This window comes from Equus asinus, chromosome 21, assembly GCF_041296235.1.
Source record: "Equus asinus isolate D_3611 breed Donkey chromosome 21, EquAss-T2T_v2, whole genome shotgun sequence".
Lineage (NCBI taxonomy): Eukaryota > Metazoa > Chordata > Mammalia > Perissodactyla > Equidae > Equus > Equus asinus.
Window position 1 is genome coordinate 98659928 of NC_091810.1, and position 23056 is coordinate 98682983.

At 43.2% G+C, this 23056-nt stretch overlaps 1 protein-coding gene across 17 annotated transcripts in view; it reads right to left on the bottom strand.

Annotated features, from left to right (window-relative positions):
- The window catches only part of PLCH1 (phospholipase C eta 1), a 223838-nt gene that overhangs the window by 50809 nt on the left and 149973 nt on the right, over positions 1-23056 (bottom strand). For all 17 annotated transcript variants that reach the window (XM_070493783.1, XM_070493797.1, XM_070493790.1 and 14 more), the window contains 3 exons: positions 21550-21753; positions 6350-6470; positions 2603-2774 (listed from right to left, as the gene is read on the bottom strand). In XM_070493783.1, coding sequence (XP_070349884.1) covers positions 2603-2774; positions 6350-6470; positions 21550-21753 — 497 coding nt within the window. The remainder of the gene's footprint in view (positions 1-2602; positions 2775-6349; positions 6471-21549; positions 21754-23056) is intronic.

The window sequence follows — 23056 nt, forward strand, 5'->3', positions numbered from 1 at the left end:
GTCTCAAGGAATAGGGTGGCCCAGGAGAGAGAGACAGACCAAGGGACAGCCGGGTGGTAGAGCAGTCAGAACACACACAACATTTGTCAATTAAGTTCACTGTCTTAAATGGATGCAGTTAGTGGAGCCCCAAAACAATTACGACAGTAACATCAAAGATCACTGATCACAGATCAACATAACAAATATAATAACAATGAAACAGTCTGAAATATTTTGAGAATTACAAAATGTGACACAGAGACATGAAGTGAGCAAATGCTGTTGGAAAAATGGCGCTGATAGACTTGCTCGATGCGGGGTAGCCACAAACCTTCAGTTTGTAAAAAATCGATGTCTGCAATGCACAATAAAATGAGATGTGCCTTTAAAAGACACGAGGGCCATATTTTCTGCTAACTTTGTCTACATTCCTAGTTCTCAAAAGATACTTTATCCAGGCAAACAGGAAGAAAAGCAACATGAGAGAACATTGTTTTTTAATGCTTCTTTTCAAGAATGTTACTCCTAAGGAAAGAAGATGTAAACAAAGAATGACCGGGGTCTTCTTGCGGTCCCTTCCTGACCTGCATACTAGTCCATGCAGGAGTCACACTCAAGAATTAGATTAATTCACCCATGGCATATGGAAACATCAAGCGCACGGCCCAGGAGGGCGGTCACTACTCTGTGACTCACAGCTACAAACACAGGAATCTCGACCAGATAGTTTAGGTTTCTTTCAGCAGTAAAAGTCTACAGAAGATTACTAAGCTTGTTATTATTTTTGTCCAAGAGCAATTTTTGAACACTTTTTGAATACTTTTCAGGGGATATATGTGTGTGTATGTGTATAAACGTGTATACACACATATGGTTAGAAAGTGTGTGTGTGTTGCAGTTACAACAAACCACTTGCCAATCTCCAAAGTGGTAAGCAGCCATTCAAACACTGCCTTTCAGATCAGAGACAGCTCTGATGCTAAAGAAACAGGAAAATCAGCTCCCTTGTTTTTGTTTTAAATGAGAGTGTGCCCGTCCACAGATCTAGGAAATCTTGACGTCTGAAGAATGATACTACAGTCGTCCCCTGGTATCTGCGGGGGAATTGGTTCCAGGATTCCCCTGCGGATACAAAACCTGCAGATACTCAGGTCCCTTAGTCGGCGCTCCCTATCTGCGGGTTCCGCAAGCACAGATTTAACCAACTGCGAATTGTACACACAGTACATGATCCTCAATTGGTTTAATCAGCGGAAGCAGATGTGGATACAGAGGGCCGACTGTACTGACAAACGGACCTCAGCTGCCTTGAAATCCTCGCAGTCCACACTGCTTCACTCCATCCAGCAAGCCCCTCTGATCTTCTGGCTCCGATTTACCCTGGTGCCCGTCAGCCCTGGGGCATTCTGTGTCAGGTGACCCACAGCTCAGTTACGCAGAAGGGACTCGGTTAGTTCATATCAAATGTCTACCTTAAGTTCCACCGTCCAAAATGGGAGAATTTCAATCGAATCAACTTACTCTGCATTTAACCTCTGACTGCTGGCAAAAGACATTCAGGAAACATGGAAACATTGCAAGGCTGTAAGGTGACATTTAACGTTCTAGTCCAGCAACCTGTTTTCACCACAAGAGTTTGCTTTAGCAAGATTTCAAGAAGATTGACCTTAATGTCATCTCTCGCATTCTTCAGAGCTTTCATCCAAAATGCTTCACGTATACAAATGCCAGCAGCACCTCCTTGATGGATTCAGTCTAAAATTCTCATTTAACTGACAGAAGAACAGGTTTGGCCAATTCCAAAGACCAAACCTTCACCTCTTTCCCATCTGCCGCCCCCCAAAGTATGGCTGTGAAATTCACTATGCCTTGATGTCCCCACGCCTCCTATGTGAACGTTGGTGTTTGTACACAGCCCTTCTAGGTAAAATATAACCCAGTTTGAATATTAATACCCTACTGCTCTTCCTTAGGTTTTCAGTCTCAAAACAATACAATATTCAGGATGGTTTTACTCCAAACACACAAAATTAGCTGGAATTAAGTAAAATCACAGTCAGCGATCTGAAATCTCAAGGAACTGTCTTCCTCGCATTAATAACATTCATCATGGGCAGTAAATTCCTCCCCCAGAAAATCTGTGAAATGTGGCCTGCTCACCACACTCCCTCGCACACAAACACAGTGCCTGTGGGGCCTGTGTCTGCGCCTGCCCTCTGAGCTGAGCCCCTCCACTTACACAACCAAGGCTGATCAACCGTGAAGACTCCTTTCTGACAGACAGTTATTGGAGCTTGAAATGGGAGAGAAGAATCTGAAAGAAATGCTTTCAGATATGGACACAGCAGCCTCCACCCCTACCATCCCCCCACTCCTGTTCACACACTTCTCTCCAGCGTGAACCAGCACAGACTAAGACATTAAACATGTCCTCACCTCATAAACACAAACCCGAATATGGGGTCGGTCAGTGACAAGCCTCCTCTGAAGAGGCCTGTAAAGGAGTGGGAACAAGGCACATCACAAACCTACAACCCTTCCCCTCTGCCACAATTATCATTCTGATGGACTGGGTCTCAGCCGCACGGGGCAGGAGGCGGCCGCATCCCGCAGGCAGTACCTTCACCAGGATCTTTCCTCTCAGGCTCTGAGGGCTCGGAAGCTGCTTGCTGTCCCCTGTGTCCACAGACGATAGGTCCAGCTTGTCCCGGAATATGGCTTTCAGGTACTGGGCAATCTTCCTCTGCTGCTGGACGCTGCAGTGGTTCTCAATGGACAGGATGACTGGGAACCTGAGGGCAACACAGGGAAGAGCAACACAGCCCACAGCACTGAGCACAGACCACCTGGGGTCAGGTCGCCCTGCACACATGGGGTCTGACAGCCCTATGACAGCACCTGAGACCGGTGACGACCAAAATGCTCCAAAACAAGAACGATGAGAGATGCATTAAAACCTCCCTGAGCTTGGGGCTGGCCCCGTGGCCGAGTGGTTAAGTTCGCGCGCTCCGCTGCAGGCGGCCCAGTGTTTCGTTGGTTCGAATCCTGGGCGCGGACATGGCACTGCTCATCAAACCACGCTGAGGCAGCGTCCCACATGCCACAACTAGAAGGACCCACAACGAAGAATATACAACTATGTACCGGGGGGCTTTGGGGAGAAAAAGGAAAAAATAAAATCTTTAAAAAAAATAAAATAAAATAAAAAAAAAAAAAAAAAAAAAAACCTCCCTGAGCAAATACACTTTGCCAGGCACAATGCCAATCCACATGGGGTGACTTTGTCGAATATTTTGCACCACAAAAGAAAAACGGTACACACGTTGTCTCTTTTAAAGGAAGAAAAAGAAGAGAAAGTTTTAAGAGATAAGAAGCCTAAATATGTAACACTAAAATAATGTAATTTTGTCTTATTTATTCAAAAGTCTGGACATCTAAGAGACCACTTAATATTACTAAATGCAGATATTTACTCTAAAAATACATCACCAACCCCTAGCTTGAAAATTACTATTGAGGATAAAGTAACATAATGGAATTTTGTTTTTATAGCAACCTGTGTCCAGCATTTCAAAATCATCTGTGTAGAATTAGATGCTAGTCTTTGCTTTAGGAAAGAAAAGAAAAAGTCAAGCTCTGTGCCAGCTCAGTTTCTGTGCAGAGAACACAGGCTGGCAAAGCGATCAGACAGCCGAGGACATGGGGCCGAGACAAAGGGGAACCAGGACTTGTTCTGACTTGGCTGTTTCCTCAGAATAAGAAATGATTTCAAATCCAGGTTAATTGTTTTTCCTAGTTTTCCATCACATATCTTCCAAAGTAACAGGCAATCTATTTTTTCCAGAGTTATAAGCCAATGCTTAAGTTGCCTATATATCCATGTGGAGAGAAACTTTACTTCTAGGACCATGTGACAGCAAGCTGTATGACACAGTCACACTCCGTCCCCATTCGTACAACCTAGCGCAGAGGTGACATGGAGATGGAGCAGGTTTAATGACCTGACCGCGTCTGTCTGCTCTCGTGTCCTCTCTGGGTCTACCCCAAAGAGTTAGAAAGAGAGGAAACCACAAACCAGCCACCGTGGTCGTCTGTGCAGCCACATCAGGGGGTCCCAGGGACGAATGTTTAAGCTGCCCACCCGCGCATGAAGAGCTTATTATGTCTGATGATGCTTCGCCGTGGGAAGCGGTGCTTCTCCCAGGGGAAGGGTGGCTGTCCGCACCCCCAAGGGACACTGTCTGGAGGTCACAGCATGGGAGGTGATGCTGGCATTTAGCAGGTGGAAGTCAAGAATGCTCTAACCATCCTGCATCGCACAAGACAGCTCACAACAGAGTCAGCTGGACCAAATGTCAACAGTGCAACAGGGAAACCTGGTGCAAAGATACAACTAACGTTGCAGAAAGAAAAGAGAAAGACTGAACTTTTAAAATGCACTAATCAAACTTATTGCCTGTTTTAATTTGAAGAACTTCTCTCCTAAGGACTCCCAAACTTAAAGCAAGCTCTGTCAAGTCACCAGAGGGTCCTCCGAGCACACAGATGGCAGGAATTCTCCAAGCTCTACTTCATACACTGGGAAAAAATGGCAGAATCACTTCATCAACTTGGCTGAGACCAGGAGCAATCGGGGTGTAAAGGTCAGAACCCACCCTCAGATCCTTCCACGCAGAAGACCCATGAACTCAGCCTGCTAAGCAGCAAGCATCTCACACCAGAACAGCGTTTTAACCTCACAGTTAGTTAATGAGAAGACCAAATGTTAATAATCTTAAAGACTACTAAGTTCTATAAAGTTAATTTTATGCAATTGTAATTTAAATTCAAAAACCATTTCTTGAATGTCTGGTATCTTGCAGGTACCTGCCAAGCGATGAAGAACGAATAAGACACTGCCCCCTATTTGCAATGAGTCCATGGTCTTAAAGATTGAAAAGAAGGCAAGAAACCAACAAGTATAAGAAGATGCTATGGGATATGACAGAAACATGCTCAGGGTGCTAAGAACAGAAAAAAGAAGCTTTCACATCGGCTAGTGGTGTCCATAAGTCTGCCTACAAGCACTCTTGAAGATGGGCATAGATTGGGCAGGTGTTCCAGGCAGAGGGAACAGCATACATGAGGTAGGAGCTGTGAAAGAACTGGAACCACCAGGAATCCAAAGACAGTGGATGAAGGCAGGAGCCTGAGCCTCTGTGGAGCAGGAGGAAGAAGATGCTGGAGAGGAGGAGGGCCAGGCCTTCAGGGGCACAGAAGATGTAACTGTACTACAGGGAGCTCGTGAAGGACCCTCAGACAAAAATCACAACATCACACTTATATTTTCAGAAGGAAAACCATGGCACCAGTGTGCAGGATGACCCAGTGGAGAAGTGAGAATGAAGAGAGGCAATGGAGTCAAGAGATGATTTAGCAGTAGGTCTGACAAGAACTGGCTGAAGGAGAGTAGCTCACAGTTTCTGGCTGAAGCCTCCAGTGGACAGCACTGCCCCCGACTAAAGGACTCGAGCCAGAGGGGCTTTGGCAGAAAGAGGAGGTGAGTCGTTTGGATAAAAGCCCAGAAAGCAGGCTTGTGGCTCCCTGTACCCGTGACAGAGGCCTCGCTTAGAGTAGATACTGTTAAATATCGGAATAAATGATGACATTTGTTGATCTTGAGGTACCTATGGGACACTCAGACAAATTTTAGATAGGAATATTTCTATATAGCTCTGAAACCTAGGGAAAACGTTCTGGACATATGATTAGGCAAATAACCAAAAAGTAGACCACAGACAACAACTTAGGAAACAGTGACAATTGAAAGAGAAAGGAAATAGAATAGGAGGTCACAGGCCAACAGAGAGCAAGAAGCAGTGACAGCAATAGAGGGGAGAAATGAAAACGAGAAAAGGGAGAAACTGAGGGAAAGACAGTAACATTATCAAATGCCAAGGAGGGTCAGGTAACAAGGATGCTTCCATATCTAGGGGGCACCCAGCAAGCCTGGAAACCCAGCTATTGTCACCTCACTGGACAGTAATGCACCATCAATAAATGATTCACTACGAACAGTAACCCATGTTTCCAGACTCTAGACACTCAGTACACCTGGGTTTACACAGCCTGAGGTCACTCTTGCAAGACCGTGCTTTGAGGAGGCAACGTCTTGGGAGCAAATAGGACAAGGAATCCAGGGAGCACAAGAAAATGCACACAGAGCCCATGTTACTCACTCACAGCTTGTTGTTGGGGAGGAAGGCGACGCCTGGGGCAGGAGGAAGGAAGACAAGGGCTGCAGGGAAGAGCAAGTGGTTCTGCCCCCACACGACACCAGGCCACGCATGAGCATCAGTCCCCTCGGCTCCAGGGCTGCTCTACTCACTCATTCTTCACGAAGGCATGCTTGTTGATGGTCTCCACGACGTCTCTGAAGAGGATCTTGGAGGTCAGGGTGTAACCGTGATGTACGACTGGCTCTCCATCTGGGCCATCCCAACAGTCAACTGCCAAAAACAGAACTTTATGTCAACAACCAAGTTTCTGGTATTTACTAATATTTCCAGAAATATCAGACAAATATCATTTTACGTTTATTATCTGAGATTATACATATGATGGCCATGACAAAGACATCAAACAGGGAAATGAGTGTTCTGGCATATCTATCAGACTAAGGAATTAAAGGTAACACAAGATCTGTTTCTGAGGGCTAATAGTTAACAAGATGCCACGTTCACAAGCAGCCTAGCACTTACCAGGTACTCCCACTGAAACTGACTTAAATCCATCAGGTGTGCCAAAGCCCAGCGGCAGCCCTTAACAGGCCATGTCTCCCATTTCACTTCCTCAGTTTCTCCGGTTTACTGAGGTCCTCTAATAAGTCGAGTACCCCTCTTGACAAGAACAGGATTTTCGTTACTGTTCACTTAAACTCATTATGTTTCCATTAGACTTATTTCCACCTTATTAATTCTACAGTAGTTATAAAATAACACTGACTTACTAAGTGCAGATCCTCAGGCCCTGCCAAGATTGATGTGAATGTGGGCAAATGATTTAACCATTTAAAGCCCTGCCTTCCCATCTACAAAAGGAAATGGTAACAGCACTTACACCATAAGTTTGAGTGATGACTAAGTTCACGTAAAGATGCATCTAACACTGCATGGCACATAGGAACTATTATTGTTACTGATGATACTGATATTGTTCTATGTGCAACAGCCTCACTGGCTCCCAGCTGGGGAAAGACACCGGCTTCCTCACCGTCCTCCCTCACTAAGCGTCTGTCTTCCCTTGCTCGGCCCCCAGACTAATTGCTCAAAACGCTGCTTTCAACACATTGCTCCTCTGCTCGGAAGCCTATTTGGTGCATAAGGCAGCATCCAACACACAGCCCGGCCTCAGTGTTGCATGCTGACTATGTCAATAAATATCCTACTGTGGCCCCTGCCTGCTGAACCCAAGGCCCCACCTCTGGTGCTAGGGACTGGCTAGCTGTGCACCCCGGACCTCGCCTGTGTTCTCTTTCACGCTGGCACACACCAGTGACACTTCCCACCTCCCTTGCAGCAGGACGGCCATTGACTATGGGCAGAAACCATGTACACCACTTCTAGGCCTGGTCCATGAAGCCCTGCCCCATACAGCATCCATGCTCTCTGTGCTGGGATGCAGAAGCCACATGCTGGAGACAGCACGGCCACAGATCCAAGGAGCCTACACCCCTACGTCACTGCTTGAAAGAAAGATGCACCCCTAGGAACACCTGTTTGGGCTTCACATAAGCAAGCCATGAGCTTCAGTTGTCTTAAGACACAGAGATTTTAGGTGTGACTGTTAAAGGAACTGGTATTGCCTTAATTCACATCCTAGATCCCGGCTGACGAGTCGACCTTGCTTCTCCTCAGCTCACAGGCTTGCTCTTCCAGTCAGAAAGGCTCCGCACACACAGGCCCACCTCATGCCTTCAAGGTCAAGTGAAATGCCCCTCTTCGCTCTCACTTTGCTGATCTAAGTCCCAAACCAGGCGAAACTAGGATCCCCGTGGAATCCTGCGGCTCTCTGGACGTCGCCCTTCCTCACGGAGGGGATCACAAACGTGAACACCAACAAGAACCACTAGGCAGCATAAGAGCAGCAGCCGGCCAGGAGCCAACATGTTGAGATGACATAACCGCTTCTCATTGCCAACCAATCGCTGCCAGGTAGGAACAAGGACTCCAGGGCCAGATCTGAGAAAAGTCAGAAATCTAGATCTCGTTGCAATTTTCCCCAATTTCTAATTATTCATGATTAATCCATTTTTTAAACAGCAATATGGGTCGAACATAAACAATCCTGCAGGTTGGATGTGGCTAATGGAATGTCACTCGACACTCAGCCTTTTACTTGGGGCCACACAGTCCAGGGATCACCCTTATTCTCTAGTTTAGTAGCACCTTCCCTATAGGTGTGCTTTGCAGATGAGATGATATCTCCACTTTCTTATCAACTTTCAAACTGTTTACCATAGCCAAAATGGATTTAATGGCTAATTTTATGTCAACTTGGCTAGGCTACAATGCCCAGTTGTTTGGTCAAACACCAGTCTAGATGTTGCTATGAAGATATTTTTTAGATGTGATTAACACTTAAATCAGTAAACTTTGGGTAAAGCAGATTATTCTCCACAATGGGAGTGGGCCTCACCCAATCAGTTGAAGGCCTTAAAAGCAAAGACTGATGTTTCCTGAAGAAAAAGGAATTCTCCTCAAGACTGAAACATCACCTCCTCCCTAAGTCTCTAGCCTGCTGGGCCTGCTCTACAGATTACAGATTTCAGACTTATCAACGCCCACGATCGATCATGTGAGCCAATTCCTTAAAATTAATCAATCTCTGTCTCCATAGAGAGAGATCTATATATCAGACATAGACATATATCTCTATCTACATATATGTCCTACTGGTTCTGTTCTCTAATACAGTTCCCTATATTAATCAATTAAACATAGCTGTTAAAATATCCATAGGGAAAAAATTGGAAAAGGTAAAAGAGTAAAGAACTTCCAAAGTTAATACCATGGGAGTACTGGAAAAAAAGTTTAAGAATAAAGATGCTGCAGAGAAGAACAAAGGTTTTATACTATACACTATACCATACAGAATATATACTGTACCATCATACAGTGTTACACTGTTTACTGCACACTACACTATACAGTATACATCCTATACCATCATACAGTGTTACACTGTATACTATGCACTACACTACACAGTGCACATCCTATACCATCATACAGTGTTACACTGTATACTATGCACTATACTACACAGTACACATCCTATACCATCATACAGTGTTACACTGTATACTATGCACTATACTACACAGTACACATCCTATACCATCATACAGTGTTACACTGTATACTATGCACTATACTACACAGTGCACATCCTATACCATCATACAGTGTTACACTGCGCACTACACTACACAGTGCACATCCTATACCATCACACGGTGTTACACTGTTTACTGCACACTACACTATACAGTATACATCCTATACCATCATACAGTGTTACACTGTATACTATGCACTACACTACACAGTGCACATCCTATACCATCATACAGTGTTACACTGTATACTATGCACTATACTACACAGTACACATCCTATACCATCATACAGTGTTACACTGTATACTATGCACTATACTACACAGTACACATCCTATACCATCATACAGTGTTACACTGTTTACTGCACACTACACTATACAGTATACATCATATACCATCACACGGTGTTACACTGTATACTATGCACTATACTACACAGTGCACATCCTATACCATCATACAGTGTTACACTGTATACTATGCACTATACTACACAGTGCACATCCTATACCATCATACAGTGTTACACTGTATACTATGCACTATACTACACAGTGCACATCCTATACCGTCACACAGTGTTACACTGCGCACTACACTACACAGTGCACATCCTATACCATCACACGGTGTTACACTGTATACTATGCACTATACTACACAGTGCACATCCTATACCATCATACAGTGTTACACTGTATACTATGCACTATACTACACAGTACACATCCTATACCATCATACAGTGTTACACTGTATACTATATACTATACTACAAGCGTTACACTGTTCCTTTGGGCCTACAAATGAGGTCCAATGTTCACAGACATCCTCTCAGAAGAGAAGCTCCATCCATCCTTTAACGTGTAGTTGACATTCTATAATTTGCCTTTGGATACAGGTGTGGAAAGGATGAAGGAATGTTTCAAAATAAATAACTTCAACAATTTATATCCTGATGTCCCATTGTGTAGAAGAAAGGGCCTAACAGGGCTCCTCATAAATGAACTAATATCTTTGCAAAAGAATGCAAAGTAGACAAGTAATGCGATGCTGACTTGATTATTATGGACATATAAAAATTGCTCATAAAACTACATGGATCATGAAAGAAGGTGTCCTTTCGCTAATATTTGTAACACAGACGGAATATCTTGGTCAAGGACGGTTCTCCCTGCATTTGCTTTTTAGTTCTGACTGCACACCTGTCTGTTAATGAGAATGACAACCCTCCCGATGGTGTGGCATCCTAACCTGTGGCGTTCAGAGCCAAATTCAAAGGGCACTGAAGTTTCCTGTAAGAGCTATTACTGTAATGGGATGTTGGCAAGGTAGAAATCCTCTACCCAATTCCCCTGGCCACAAGACAGCCGGGGTCCGGCATTTGATCACACAGTAGAGGTCCCAAAGCACTCTGACAAAGCATTGTCGGCTCTGAAGGCTGAGCAGCTAACATGACAGCTTTTCATGCTGGAATTTAGAAACATTCCACCTGATACCACGCCCAGAGATAAGAGGGAAGGCTGTAAACCGATCACAACCAACAATGCAACATCATCCCCATAATGAGTGGAAATCCCCTGGACAGAACATCCATATTTATTAAGCAACTCAGGCTGAAAATCAAGAGAATGAAAGCCCACGTCAAATGTTATCAATTTGATTTGCTGACAAGCCTACTTCACCAAAAAAGACCTGTTAGTCTTCCCCATGACTGCACATCCATCCGACCAAGGACATGACAGCAGCTGAACTAAAGGAGATGGAGCACACATCATCATCAAAATAGAAGGCTGAGAGTGGAGACCTTCTTCAGGTCACAATGCCACGAAGAAACTGTCCAGAATGACGACTCTCCATCTCTAATGTCGTATTCAGCAAACAGTTCTCCAGGAAAATATTTGCAGGACCTGAAATTTTCAATCCATGACCTGCTACATTCTATAAACCAGACTAGTCAAATGCCAGCTGCAGCTGTTTAAGAACAAAAACAACTTCATCTGGGCCCAAGGTAGATAAAGCACCTCTGGGTGTATATACATCCGTGTCTCCAGGTCCAAGCTTCAAATGGGAACTAAGATCTTCACATCACAGGACGACAGGAATTGTTAAGAGAGCAGAGAGGATCATGGCAGCAGATTCTAACTCTTCAGGAACATCTGAATCTTCAGACGCCAGGCCTGTCACCAGACAGGCAAAGTCCTCTTCTGAAGCCAGCCTCCCCTAGTGTGTGCACCTCGCTTCTCAGGCCTTCCTCCCATGACCTGCTGGCCCTCACTGCTCCCCAGGGCTGGTCACGTCTGTCAGCACTCGCTGCTCCAAAAAGCAGGCAGGGTTCCTGGAGAACAGTGGAGTGGGGGAGTCAGACGACCGGGGTTCAAATCCCAGCTCCCTAGCAGTGGGACCTTGAGCCACTTATCCCTGCAAGGTGGGGTGTCTTCTTAAGGAAGTTACTCCAACTCCCTCAGTGTTGTAGGAATTAAATGAGAATGTGTGGAAGTGTATTAGTCAGAACCAGCCCACAAAAGGGCTGCAGAGCTGGGATGGCTCCCTTCTCCCTCCCACAGTTCATTCAAAGCCAAGAAACAACCACAATTTCCAACAAGAAACAGATGAAGTACAAAGCTGACCAATTCTCCCAGAAAAATACAATTCCTCTCCTCAAAAAACCTTCCAGAAATGGTAGCTTGACTTTCACTGTCCAGTCATAGATTACTCCAGTAGTAAGAACCTCAAACCAAATAGGAGAGGAGGGACTTGCTGATGAAGCTGCCGAGGGAGACCCTCGAGGCACGACCTTTAGAATTACACCATGGCTGTGCATGTTCTCGGCCGACGTGACTATGAGGCACCAGGCAGCTTTCGACAAGGAGGGAAAAGTTGCTTCTTCCTACTACTCTGGCGACCAGCAGACAGGAAGAAAGAAGACACAAGGGAAGGCTGGAGCTCGTACCATCTCCTGCACACCATTTCTGAAAGCTATCGTTTTAAAATTAAAAGACCTTTGAAAACGCTAAGACTGAAAACCATTCGTGTCTGACTATAAATTGTCTTAATCAGATAACTCTCCTTCTTAACATCCCAAACAAGGCTGGAAGATTAGTATGAGCAACTGATCATGGGAACAGGCTAAGCTTGGGTGGGACACAGATTTTGGACAGAGAAACCAGAGAAGACTGGGCACCTGAGGGACCTGAAAAGCAAGAGAAACAGAGTACAGGACACAGGTGACGAAACGCAAAACTGCGGGAACCGACTCGCTTCCCAGAGTCGCCAAGTCATTTCCACAATTGGCCCCACAAAGCGGCACCATTTAAAATGATGGTGACCATCCTACGGCTCGAGGAAGGTGTGTGCCAGGGCCTCCACAATGTCAGACAAGAAAACACGGTGGGTGCTGAGCCAGCAGAGGGCTGACTGGCACCTTTGTTGCTCAAAAAGTTCCTCTTCGTGTTAACCTTTATAAGCATCTTATCACTCAGTTGCCTATGCTGCTCCATGGTCAGTCACCACTGTCAGCAGGCGTCCCCTTATGTCTACACTTCCATGTCTCCCAGCAGAGGTTTCCAGAGAGCCGACTGTGGGGTGGTCGTAACGGACCTGTGTGCAGATAGTCACCAGCGCCCGACTTTTTAAAATGTCAATTTATCTTTATAACACTACTACCACTTTACCACTACTATTATTACAAGGTTACATCTGCTACTTTTGTAGCAGAAAATTCTTCAAACTGACAAAGAAAGGCCCACTCAGATTCCAGTCGCATCCTGCCACCCACTGCTGTGTTCGTTCTCTATACTGTTCCACCAGTCCACTCCTGGGAGCCCCACAAAGCAACTGCCCTGTGCCCACGGACTCTCAGTTCCAACAAACTCTCTTTTATCACCAGGCTGTGCAATTCTCCCTCAACCTCCCCACCCTGTTAACAACCAGCTCACCCTGAGGGTCACCAGGTCCTTTCTCCACAGATGCTTACTGTATAAATCACAGAACCAGGAGGCCTCCCCCAGGCCTTTGTTGCAATTGTTCTCCTACACTCCTAAAAACCCCCCCCACTTTTGAACCTCACTTTATCCAACTCCACCTTTCTGGCATCTTCCAATTGTCTTTCTATGGCTTTCTCTTAGGACTTAAGGGTCTGGTTTATAGTTTTCAGTCTCCTATCAGCCTCCACTGCGGGTGAAAAGTCCATGTGGGAATCTGCTCCATCTCAGCCTGAACATCCTCAACGCCAGCTTCTCTCTACTTCAGTCATGCCTGCCACGACATGCCCTGGAGATGGTCATCAACTGTATCCCTTTCCCACCTGTAATAATAACCATCTGTTCTTGTCTGTTGTATGTGCGATGACAACTTCCTCCACATTTCTATTTCTTTGAGTCTGTTAGTCTCGCAACCTCATTTTGTGCTCCCTCATTCACTCATCTCCTTCCCTAGACCCACAGAGCTACCATCAGCTACTTCAAAGAGCTCTCGCCAACACGGTGAGGGTGCTTTATACGACCAACAAATCCAGAGGCTGGATCATCCTATAATCTCTCCTCTCTGCTCCTGTAGCCAACCTGTTGGGAATGGTGGCAGGAGTCTCAGCATGCAGATTTTGCACAAGAAAAAGATGATATTTTTAAAGACTGTTTTTGAAATTAGCTAGGCCATCCCCAATTTATCTTGTCAACTCCTTTCCCACTGTTGGCTGGTCTTCTTAAGCCTGCAAGCCAACCCCCCATCCCCCGCACATAGTGGAGGATGCTGCCTCCCACCATCCTGAGAGGAGAGAGGCTACCAGGCAGGAAGCCTTTCAAAATCTCTTCCCCCTTATCCCATCCGACAAACCTGTATCCTCATTTCCCCCTCAAAACCTCCCCAACCTGTACCAACAAATCTTCACCTAATGCAGAAAAATGCCGAGTGACTGACCCACAGATCAGTTACCCTCACCTCCCACCAACGCGCCACCACAGCTGTAGGGTGAAGGCCACCACACCCACCCAGCAGTCAGGTGCACCCTGACTGGAGGCTCCATGTCCACCTGACCTGACTTTTCTGCTGCTTGGGACATTTTCAACCATTTCATCCCTTGGGTCCAGCAGCTACTTTGTGCTCCTTGACTTCATTGGCTCCCCTGTCCTTCTGACTTCTAAATGTTGGCTCACTCAAGTCTCAGGTCTTGTTCTCTTTTCCACCCCTCTCTCTAAGGGATCTTGCACACTTTCACAATTTTAACTACCACATAGAAAACTCAGAATTATGGAATCTCTACCTTGCCTGGATGTTCCCACTGAGTTCAGATATTGTTGTCCAACTGATGGATTAAAATGTCCACATTAAAGTTTCAAAGTCACATAAACTCAACCGATGGGAAACTGAACTCATTACTGCTCTGGGATCCCCTGTCGTGTGCAGTGGCATTGTCACTTGTTCCAACCCTTCCCTCCTCACATCATTTACTTGCCTCCCCAGGTCTCACCAAGTTTACTCCTTTAATGTCCGTACAATCACCACCTTCCTCACTCAGTCCAGGCATTTCCCATCCTTGCTGTGAAGCACTGCAGCGGCCTGACCACCATCTTCCTCGCTTCAGCCTCACAGCCCACTGCTCCTCCCTTGCTGCCCGTCCGTCTTTCTCAACCGTGAGCCCAATCATATCACTGACGTATTAAAATGACTCACTGCACCCTTGTTACCAAAAGCTAAAGCTGAAACTCTTCACCCCAGCATGAACACCCTTTACGACTGACCCCAGTTGACCTCTGTAGGCTGCCAGATTTCTCACCACATTTTGCCTCACGCTTCACCCTCCATATCACCACTTCTCCACCCTGCATGTGAATCAGCTGCTGTAAATCTCACCATCCTACAGTTTCTACTGTCCACCCATTCTACTTGCAGCAGAAACCATGTCTTACATCTGTGTCCTCACCCCCAGGGGCCCACACAAATTTAATAAATGTCAGCTGATTGAAAGACCATGAAGCACCTTGAAAACAAAGTTATCCTAAACCATTTTTGCCATTTGTTTAATCAAAAATTATCTTTCTGAAGCTTCCAGGCTGGGAAACCAGAACACTTCCACGTGCCACTGTGCCAGGTCCCAAGCTCCACTAGGAGAGAAGCTCCTTTGTTCAGGACCTGACCCTATGCATCTCTCTATCTGGCTGTTGATGTGTGCCCTTCATTAAAAAAGAAAAGAAGAAAATGAACAAAAAAGAGCAAGAGTAAAAGGGAGGAGAGACTTCATATTAATTCATATTAATTCCTCCTTGAAAGTTTAAAAGAATTCACCTGTAAAACTACCAGGGAAGTGATATCAGCATCATGGCAGAGTGAGCTCGTCCCTTAGACTCTGCCCCCTAATATGAAAGAAAAAGGACATTCATAAACCAACAGAGGACACTCATACAATACAAAAGACTTAGGAGAGACCCACACAGCCACACATCTGAAGGTAGAGGTGCTGGACCCCTGGGAGGCAGTGGAAGGAGTGGCGGCAGGCGGAATCTGCAACCAGATACCAAAACTATGCAAAAATACAAATCCACACCATCAAATAGCATGAAGAAATATATTAATACTCCAGACCAGAAGGAAAATGACAAGCACCCAGAAATCAGTCCTAAAGGCACAGAAATTTACAATCTAAATGACAGAGAATTCAAAATAGTCATCATAAAAAAACTCAACAAGTTACAAAAAATACAGATAGTTTAATGAAATCAGGAACAAAATTAATGAACAAAGGGAATTTTTCACAAAAGAGATTGAAACTATAAAGAAAAACCAATCAGAAATGTTGGAGATGAAAAACACAATGAATGAGATGAAGAAAAAATCTGGAGTCATTAAAACAGGGCTGATATTATGGAGGACAGAATTAGCAGTCTGGAGGACAGAAATATAGAAATGCTTCAGATAGAGGAGGAGAGACAACTAAGACAAAAAGGAAATGAAATTCCCTAAGAATTATCTGACTCAATTAGGAAATGCAACATAAGGAATATAGGTATTCAAGAGAGAGAAGAGAGGAAGAAGAGAGCAGAGAGCTTGTTCAAAGAAATAACAGCTGAGAACTTCCCAAACCTGGGGATGGGGCTGGAATTACAAGTAAAAGAAGGTAATAGAACTCCTAATTATATCAATGTAAAAAGACTTTCTCTGAATCAAATAATAGTAAAACTGACAAAAGTCAATGACAAAGAAAAAAATATTACAGCCCTACAAAGGAACCTCTATCAGGCTTTCAGCAGGTTTCTCAGCAGAAACCTTACAGGCTAGGAGAAAGTGGAATTACATATTCAAAATACTGAAAGACAAAAACTTTCAGTCAAGAATACTCTATCCAGAGAAACTATCTGTTAGATAGGATGGAAAATAAAAGCTTTCCCAGATAAACAAACGCTGAGGGAGCTCATTGCCACAAGACTCCCCCCCGCAAAAGAAATGATCAAGAAGTCCCTCATACCTGAAAAAAAAAAAAAGAGAAAGGATTCATGAGCAAGGAGATAAATAGCCAGACAAAATGAGAAAATTTCAGCTCTCTATCAGAACAGGTTAGTAAAGACTTAATTACAACATTAAAGATAAAGGGAAGGAAAACATCAAAAATAAATATAATCGTGTCATTTTAACCACAAACTCACAACACAAGATGGAATAAGTTGTGACAACAATAACTCAGAAGGGTAAGAGGAAAGGGATGGAACCTTAGACTAAGGAAATAAGAGGCTATCATAAAATGCACTATCTCACTTATGAGATCTTTTATACAAACCTCACAGTAACCACTAAACAAATATTCAGAACAGAGACACAAATGACAAATAAAGAGAAAACCATCATAGAGAGGAACCAAACTGAATTGGTAGTCTGAAATACACAGGATGAGAAACAATGGAAATACAGAACAACCAGAAAACGAGCGATAAATGGCAGCTTTAAGCCCTCATAAATCAATAATCACTCTAAATGTAAATGGATTGAATTCTCCAATAAAAAGACACAGAGTAGCTGGATGCATTAAAAACAAGACTCAACACTACGCTTCCTCCAGGAAACACACCTCAGCTCTAAGGACAAACACAGGCTCAGAGTGAAGAGATGGAAGACAATACTCCAAGCTAATGGCAAACAAAAGAAAGCAAGTGTTGCCATACTTATACCAGACAAAGTAGACTTCAAGATAAGAGACAAGCAAGGAGAGACAAAAAAGAGCAGTATATAATGATAAAAGGGACATTCCACCAAGAAGACATAACAATATCTATGCACCCAACATAGGAGCACCAAAGTACTTAAAGCAACTGTTAACAAACCTAAAAGGAGATATTAACAACAACAACACAATAACAGTAGGGGATCTTAATGCCCCACTTACATCAATGGCTAGATCATCCAGACAGAAAGTCAACAAGGAAACAGTGGATTTAAATGAAAAATTAGACCAGATGGACTTAATAGATATACATAGAACACTCCATCCAAAAACAGTCACAATACACATTCTTCTCAAGTGCACATGGAACATTCTCAAAGATAGATCATATGTTGGGAAACAAGGCAAGCCTCAATAAATGTAAGAAGATTGAAATCACATCATGCACATTTTCTGACCATAATGCTATGCAACTAGAAATCAACTACAAGAAAAAAGCTGGGGAAGAGACAAATATGTGGATACTAAACAACATGCCACTGAACAACAAACGGATCATAGAAGAAATTAAAGGAGAAATCAAAAAATATCTGGAGACAAATCAGAATGAAAAGACACCATACCAACTCATATGGGGCACAGCAAAAGCAGTCTTAAGAGGGAAATTCATAGCAATACCACCTTAACAAACAAAAATCTCAAATAAGTAATCTTAAACTACATTTAACAGAACTAGGAAAAGAACAAACAAAGCTCAAAGTCAGCAGAAAGAGGGAAATAATAAAAATTACAGCAGAAATAAATGAAATTGAAACCAAAAAAAACCAGTAGAAAGGACCAATGAAACAAAGAGCTGGTTCTTGGAGATGATAAACAAAATTGACAAACCCTTAGCCAGACTCACTAAGAAAAAAAGAGAGAAGGCTCAAATGCATAAAATTAGAAATGAAAGAGGAGAACTTACAACAGATACCACAGAAATACAAGTGATCATAAGAGAATACTATGAAAAACCATATGCCAACAAACTGGACAATCTAAAAGAAATGCATAAATTCTTAGGCTCACACAAGCTTCCAAAACTGAGTCAAGAAGAAATAGAGAATCTGAATAGACCAATCACAAGAGATTGAAACAGTAATCAAACACCTCCCAAAAAATAAAAGTCTAGGACCAGATGGCTTCTCTGGAGAATTCTAACAAACATTCAACGAAGATTTAACACCTATCCTTCTCAAACTATTCCAAAATATTGGAGAACACTTCCTAACTCATTCTATGAGGCCAACATCACTCTGATCCCAAAGCCAGACAAAGACAACACAAAGAAGGAAAATTAAAGGCCAGTATCACTGATGAACATAGATGCAAAAATGCTAAACAAAATATTGGTAAACCAAATATGGCAACACATTTAAAAGATCACACATCATGATCCAGTGGAATTTATACCAGGGACGTAGGGATGGTTCAACATCCACAAATCAATCAATGTGACACACCACATTAACAAAATGAGGAATAAAAACATCCTGATCATCTCAATAGATGCAGAGAAAGCATTTGACAAGATCCAACAGCCATTTATGATAAAAACTCTGAGTAAAATGGGTATAAAAGGAAAGCACTTCAACATAATAAAGGCCAAAAATGACAAACCCACAGCCAACATCACATTCAGTGGGGAAAAACTGAAAGCCATCCCTCTGAGAAGAGGAACAAGACAAGGGTGCAGACTCTTACCACTCCTATTCAATATAGTACTAGAGGTTTTGGCCAGAACAATTAGGCAAGGAAAAGAAATAAAGGGAATCCAAATAGGCAATGAAGAAGTGAAACTCTCGCTGTTTGCAGGTGACATGATACTACATATAGAAAATACTAAAGAATCCATCAGAAAACTATTAGAAATAATCAACTACCACAGCAAGGTTGCAGGGTAAAAAATCAACTTACAAAAATCAGGGACATTTCTATACTCTAATAAGGAACTAACAGAAAGAGAACTCAAGAACACAATCTCATTTACAATCGCAACAAAAAGAATAAAATATCTAGGAATAAGTTTAACCAAGGAAGTGAAAGACTTATAAAAACTATAAGACATTATTGAAAGAAATCGATGATGACATAAATAAATGGAAAGATATTCCATGCACATGGATCAGAAGAATAAACATAGCTAAAATGTCCATACTACCTAAAGCAATCTACAGACTCAAGGCAATCCCAATCAGAATCCCAGTGACATTCTTCACAGAAACAGAACAAAGAATCCCAAACTTCATGTGGGGCAACAAAAGACCCTGAACAGCCAAAGCAATCCTGAGAAAAAAGAACAAAACTGGAGGCATCACAATCTCTAACTTCAAATTATACTACAAAGCTGTAGTAATCAGCCGGTACTGGTACAAAAACAGACACACAGATCAATGGCACAGAATCCAAAGCCCAGAAATAAAACCACACATCTACGGACAGCTGATCTTTGACAAAGGAGCCAAGAACATACAATGGAGAAAGGAAAGTCTCTTCAATAAATGGTGTTGAGAAAACCAGACAGCCACATGTAAAAGAATGAAGGTATACCATTATCTTTCACCATACACAGAAATTGTCTCAAAATGGATTAATGACTTGAAGGTAATATGTTAAACCATAACACTTCTAGAAGAAAATACAGGCAGTACACTCTTTGACATCAGTCTTAGCAGCATCTTTTTGGACACCATGTCTCCTCAGGCAAGGGAAACAAAAGAAAAAATAAACAAAAGGGACTTCATCAGACTAAAAAGCTTCTGCAAGGCAAAGGAAAACATCAACAAAACGAAAAGACACCCCACCAACTGGGAGAAAATATTTGCAAATCATAACTGACAAGGGGTTGATCTCAAAAATATATAAAGAACTCATACAATTGAACAATAAAAAAGCAAACAACCCAACCAAAAAAATGGGCAGAGGATATGAACTGACATTTTTCCAAAGAAGATATACAGATGACCAACAGACACATGAAATGATGTTCAACATCACTAATCATCAGGGAAATTCAAATCAAAACTACACTAAGATATCACCTTACACCTGTTAGAATGGCTATAGTCACCAAGATAAAAAAACAACAAATGTTCGAGAGGATGTGGAGAAAACGGAACCCTCATACACTGCTGCTGGGAATGCACACTGGTACAGCCACTATGGAAAACAGTATGGAGAGTGCTCAAAAAATTAAAAATAGAAATATCATACAACCCAACTATCCCGCTACTGGGTATTCATCCAAAGAACTTGAAATCAACATTTAATGAGACTTATGCACCCCTGTGTTCATTGCAACATTATTCACAATAGCCAAGACGTGGAAGCAACTCAAGTACCCACTGACTGATGAATGGATAAAGAAGATGTAGTATATATATATACAATGGAATACTACTCAGTCAGAAAAAAAGACAAAATTATCCCATTTCCAACAATATAGATGTACCTTGAGAGTATTACGTTAAGTGAAATAAGCCAGATAGAAAAAGACAAACATCATATGATTCCACTTATATGTGGAAGATAAACACATAGACAAAGAGAATAGATTAGTGGTGACCAGAGGGGAAAGGCATGGGCATAAAGGGTAAAGGGGCAGATTTATATGGTGACAAATAATAATGTACAACTGAAATTTCATAATGTTATAAACTATTATGACCCCAATATAATAAAATAAAATAAAAAACACATATATACTTCTGAAAATTGAAAACTCAAAAGGGAAAATTTCCAAATTCTAAGTTTGGTAATAAAAAATTTTCATAAAGAAAAAAAAAATCTTTCTAAGAAAAGGTTCATTTTTATCCTCATTTTTCAGGCGCACTTCACCACTGTAGAACCTCTCTCTCTCCCTCCTAATCAAGGTTAAGGGGCCCCAGAGAGCATTATGAGCCAAGAGCGGCCTTACAGGAGCAGACACAGGTCTGACTAGTGAACCCATTTCCCAGTCTGTGTTATTCGCACTGGACGCCCCACAGCCCAGCCCTACCTTCCACGCAGCGGCAGCCCTCCTGCAGCACGCGTGCATACATGTCCGCCCGGGACTGCGACAGCAGCTGGTCCCCGGTCAGGTAGGTGTTATGGGAGGAGGCGATGTAGTAGTTGCACAGTGGCTGCTCCATGTCCTGGAAGACCTCGTGGTGCAGCGGGTTGAACACATCACAGGCCGGGCTGCGCATGAAGCTGGTGAAGCCTTCGGGAGAGAGAGCAGGTGCTGTAGCTTCAGAGACAGTTATGCAGTGCCCGACAGGGGCAGCAGAGGTCAGAGGCTCCGAGGGAGGGTCTCGTCCACCCACAGGGCGCCTCTGCAGGGACACTGGGCAATGTGAGGTTGGCTTCAGGCCAAACAGTGTCAAAAACTGAAACGCCACTTTGGGGAGTAGCAGTTTAAACATAACCCACAGAAACACAGGCTTTTCAATTTTGACTGAGCGGGTGAGGGGGGCTTGCTGCCCAGCTCCCCAGCAGCCACTGGATCAGGCTGTGACTATGCAGTGTGGCCCAATGATGTGGTGCCAGCCATGTTTACTCTAAGTGGAACACTGATCCCATCAGCCGGCAACCTACTGGTTATCACACTGGCCTGAAAAACAGCCCGGCCAGCGCCATGTCAGGCAGCAGGTCAAAGGGCACGCACGGCCAAATTCAGGGTTTGATTGTCTGACTATGAAATTGGTTTGGGAAGATGCTGTTAATAGCCAGCACATTTGATGGCTGTGAAACAGTGCTTAAAGACTGCAGAAACCCTACCAGTTTTTCAAAACATAGTGCCTGGGTAGAAGAGGCACTCACTCGTATGCACACAAATACGGGAAAGCCCCACAAGGACCTAAGTGGGACAATTATTAGGGCAAATCGTTTCAAGGCTTCAAAAATTGTGTCTAAAACGTTATCTGTAAACACCCTCTGAGACTCTGCAGGGTTTCTTCACGCCCTCCTTTACGGCTAGAACTTAGAAATCATGTTTAATTCCATCTCTTAAGGTCCCAGCAAGGAAAAGATTCATTTCTTATTAAAGAAAAGGTCCAAATTATTGTATCTTCTCTGGTTGTTTTTAAAATGGTTTTAAATGATATGTGTTATTTATATCCCTTGTCCACGCTGACCCTGTCCAGGGGACCGGAGGCCACAGTCAAGTCGGGAAGATGACCTGTGGCCATGGGTGATGATCTGTTCTGCTGGGACCTGTTTATTTTCCCACAGATTTTAAATACACATAACTTATACACACATGCAGCTATATTCATATTATTTATGGGAAATCCTAGCAGCTAGACTCTGAGTATATAAATTTGTGGGCAAACCACTTATTTCTTTGAGCCTCACCTTCCTCAACTATAAAATAAGTTCATTATATTAAAGACATTTGTGGTTCCAACAACCTCTCCACCGCTACCAACCAGGTAAATCAAGTCTGTTGCCAACATTTTTAAAGAAACACATTTACATGCAAGTTACTCGTTTCATAGATTACTGATTTTAGGAACAAATTTCCC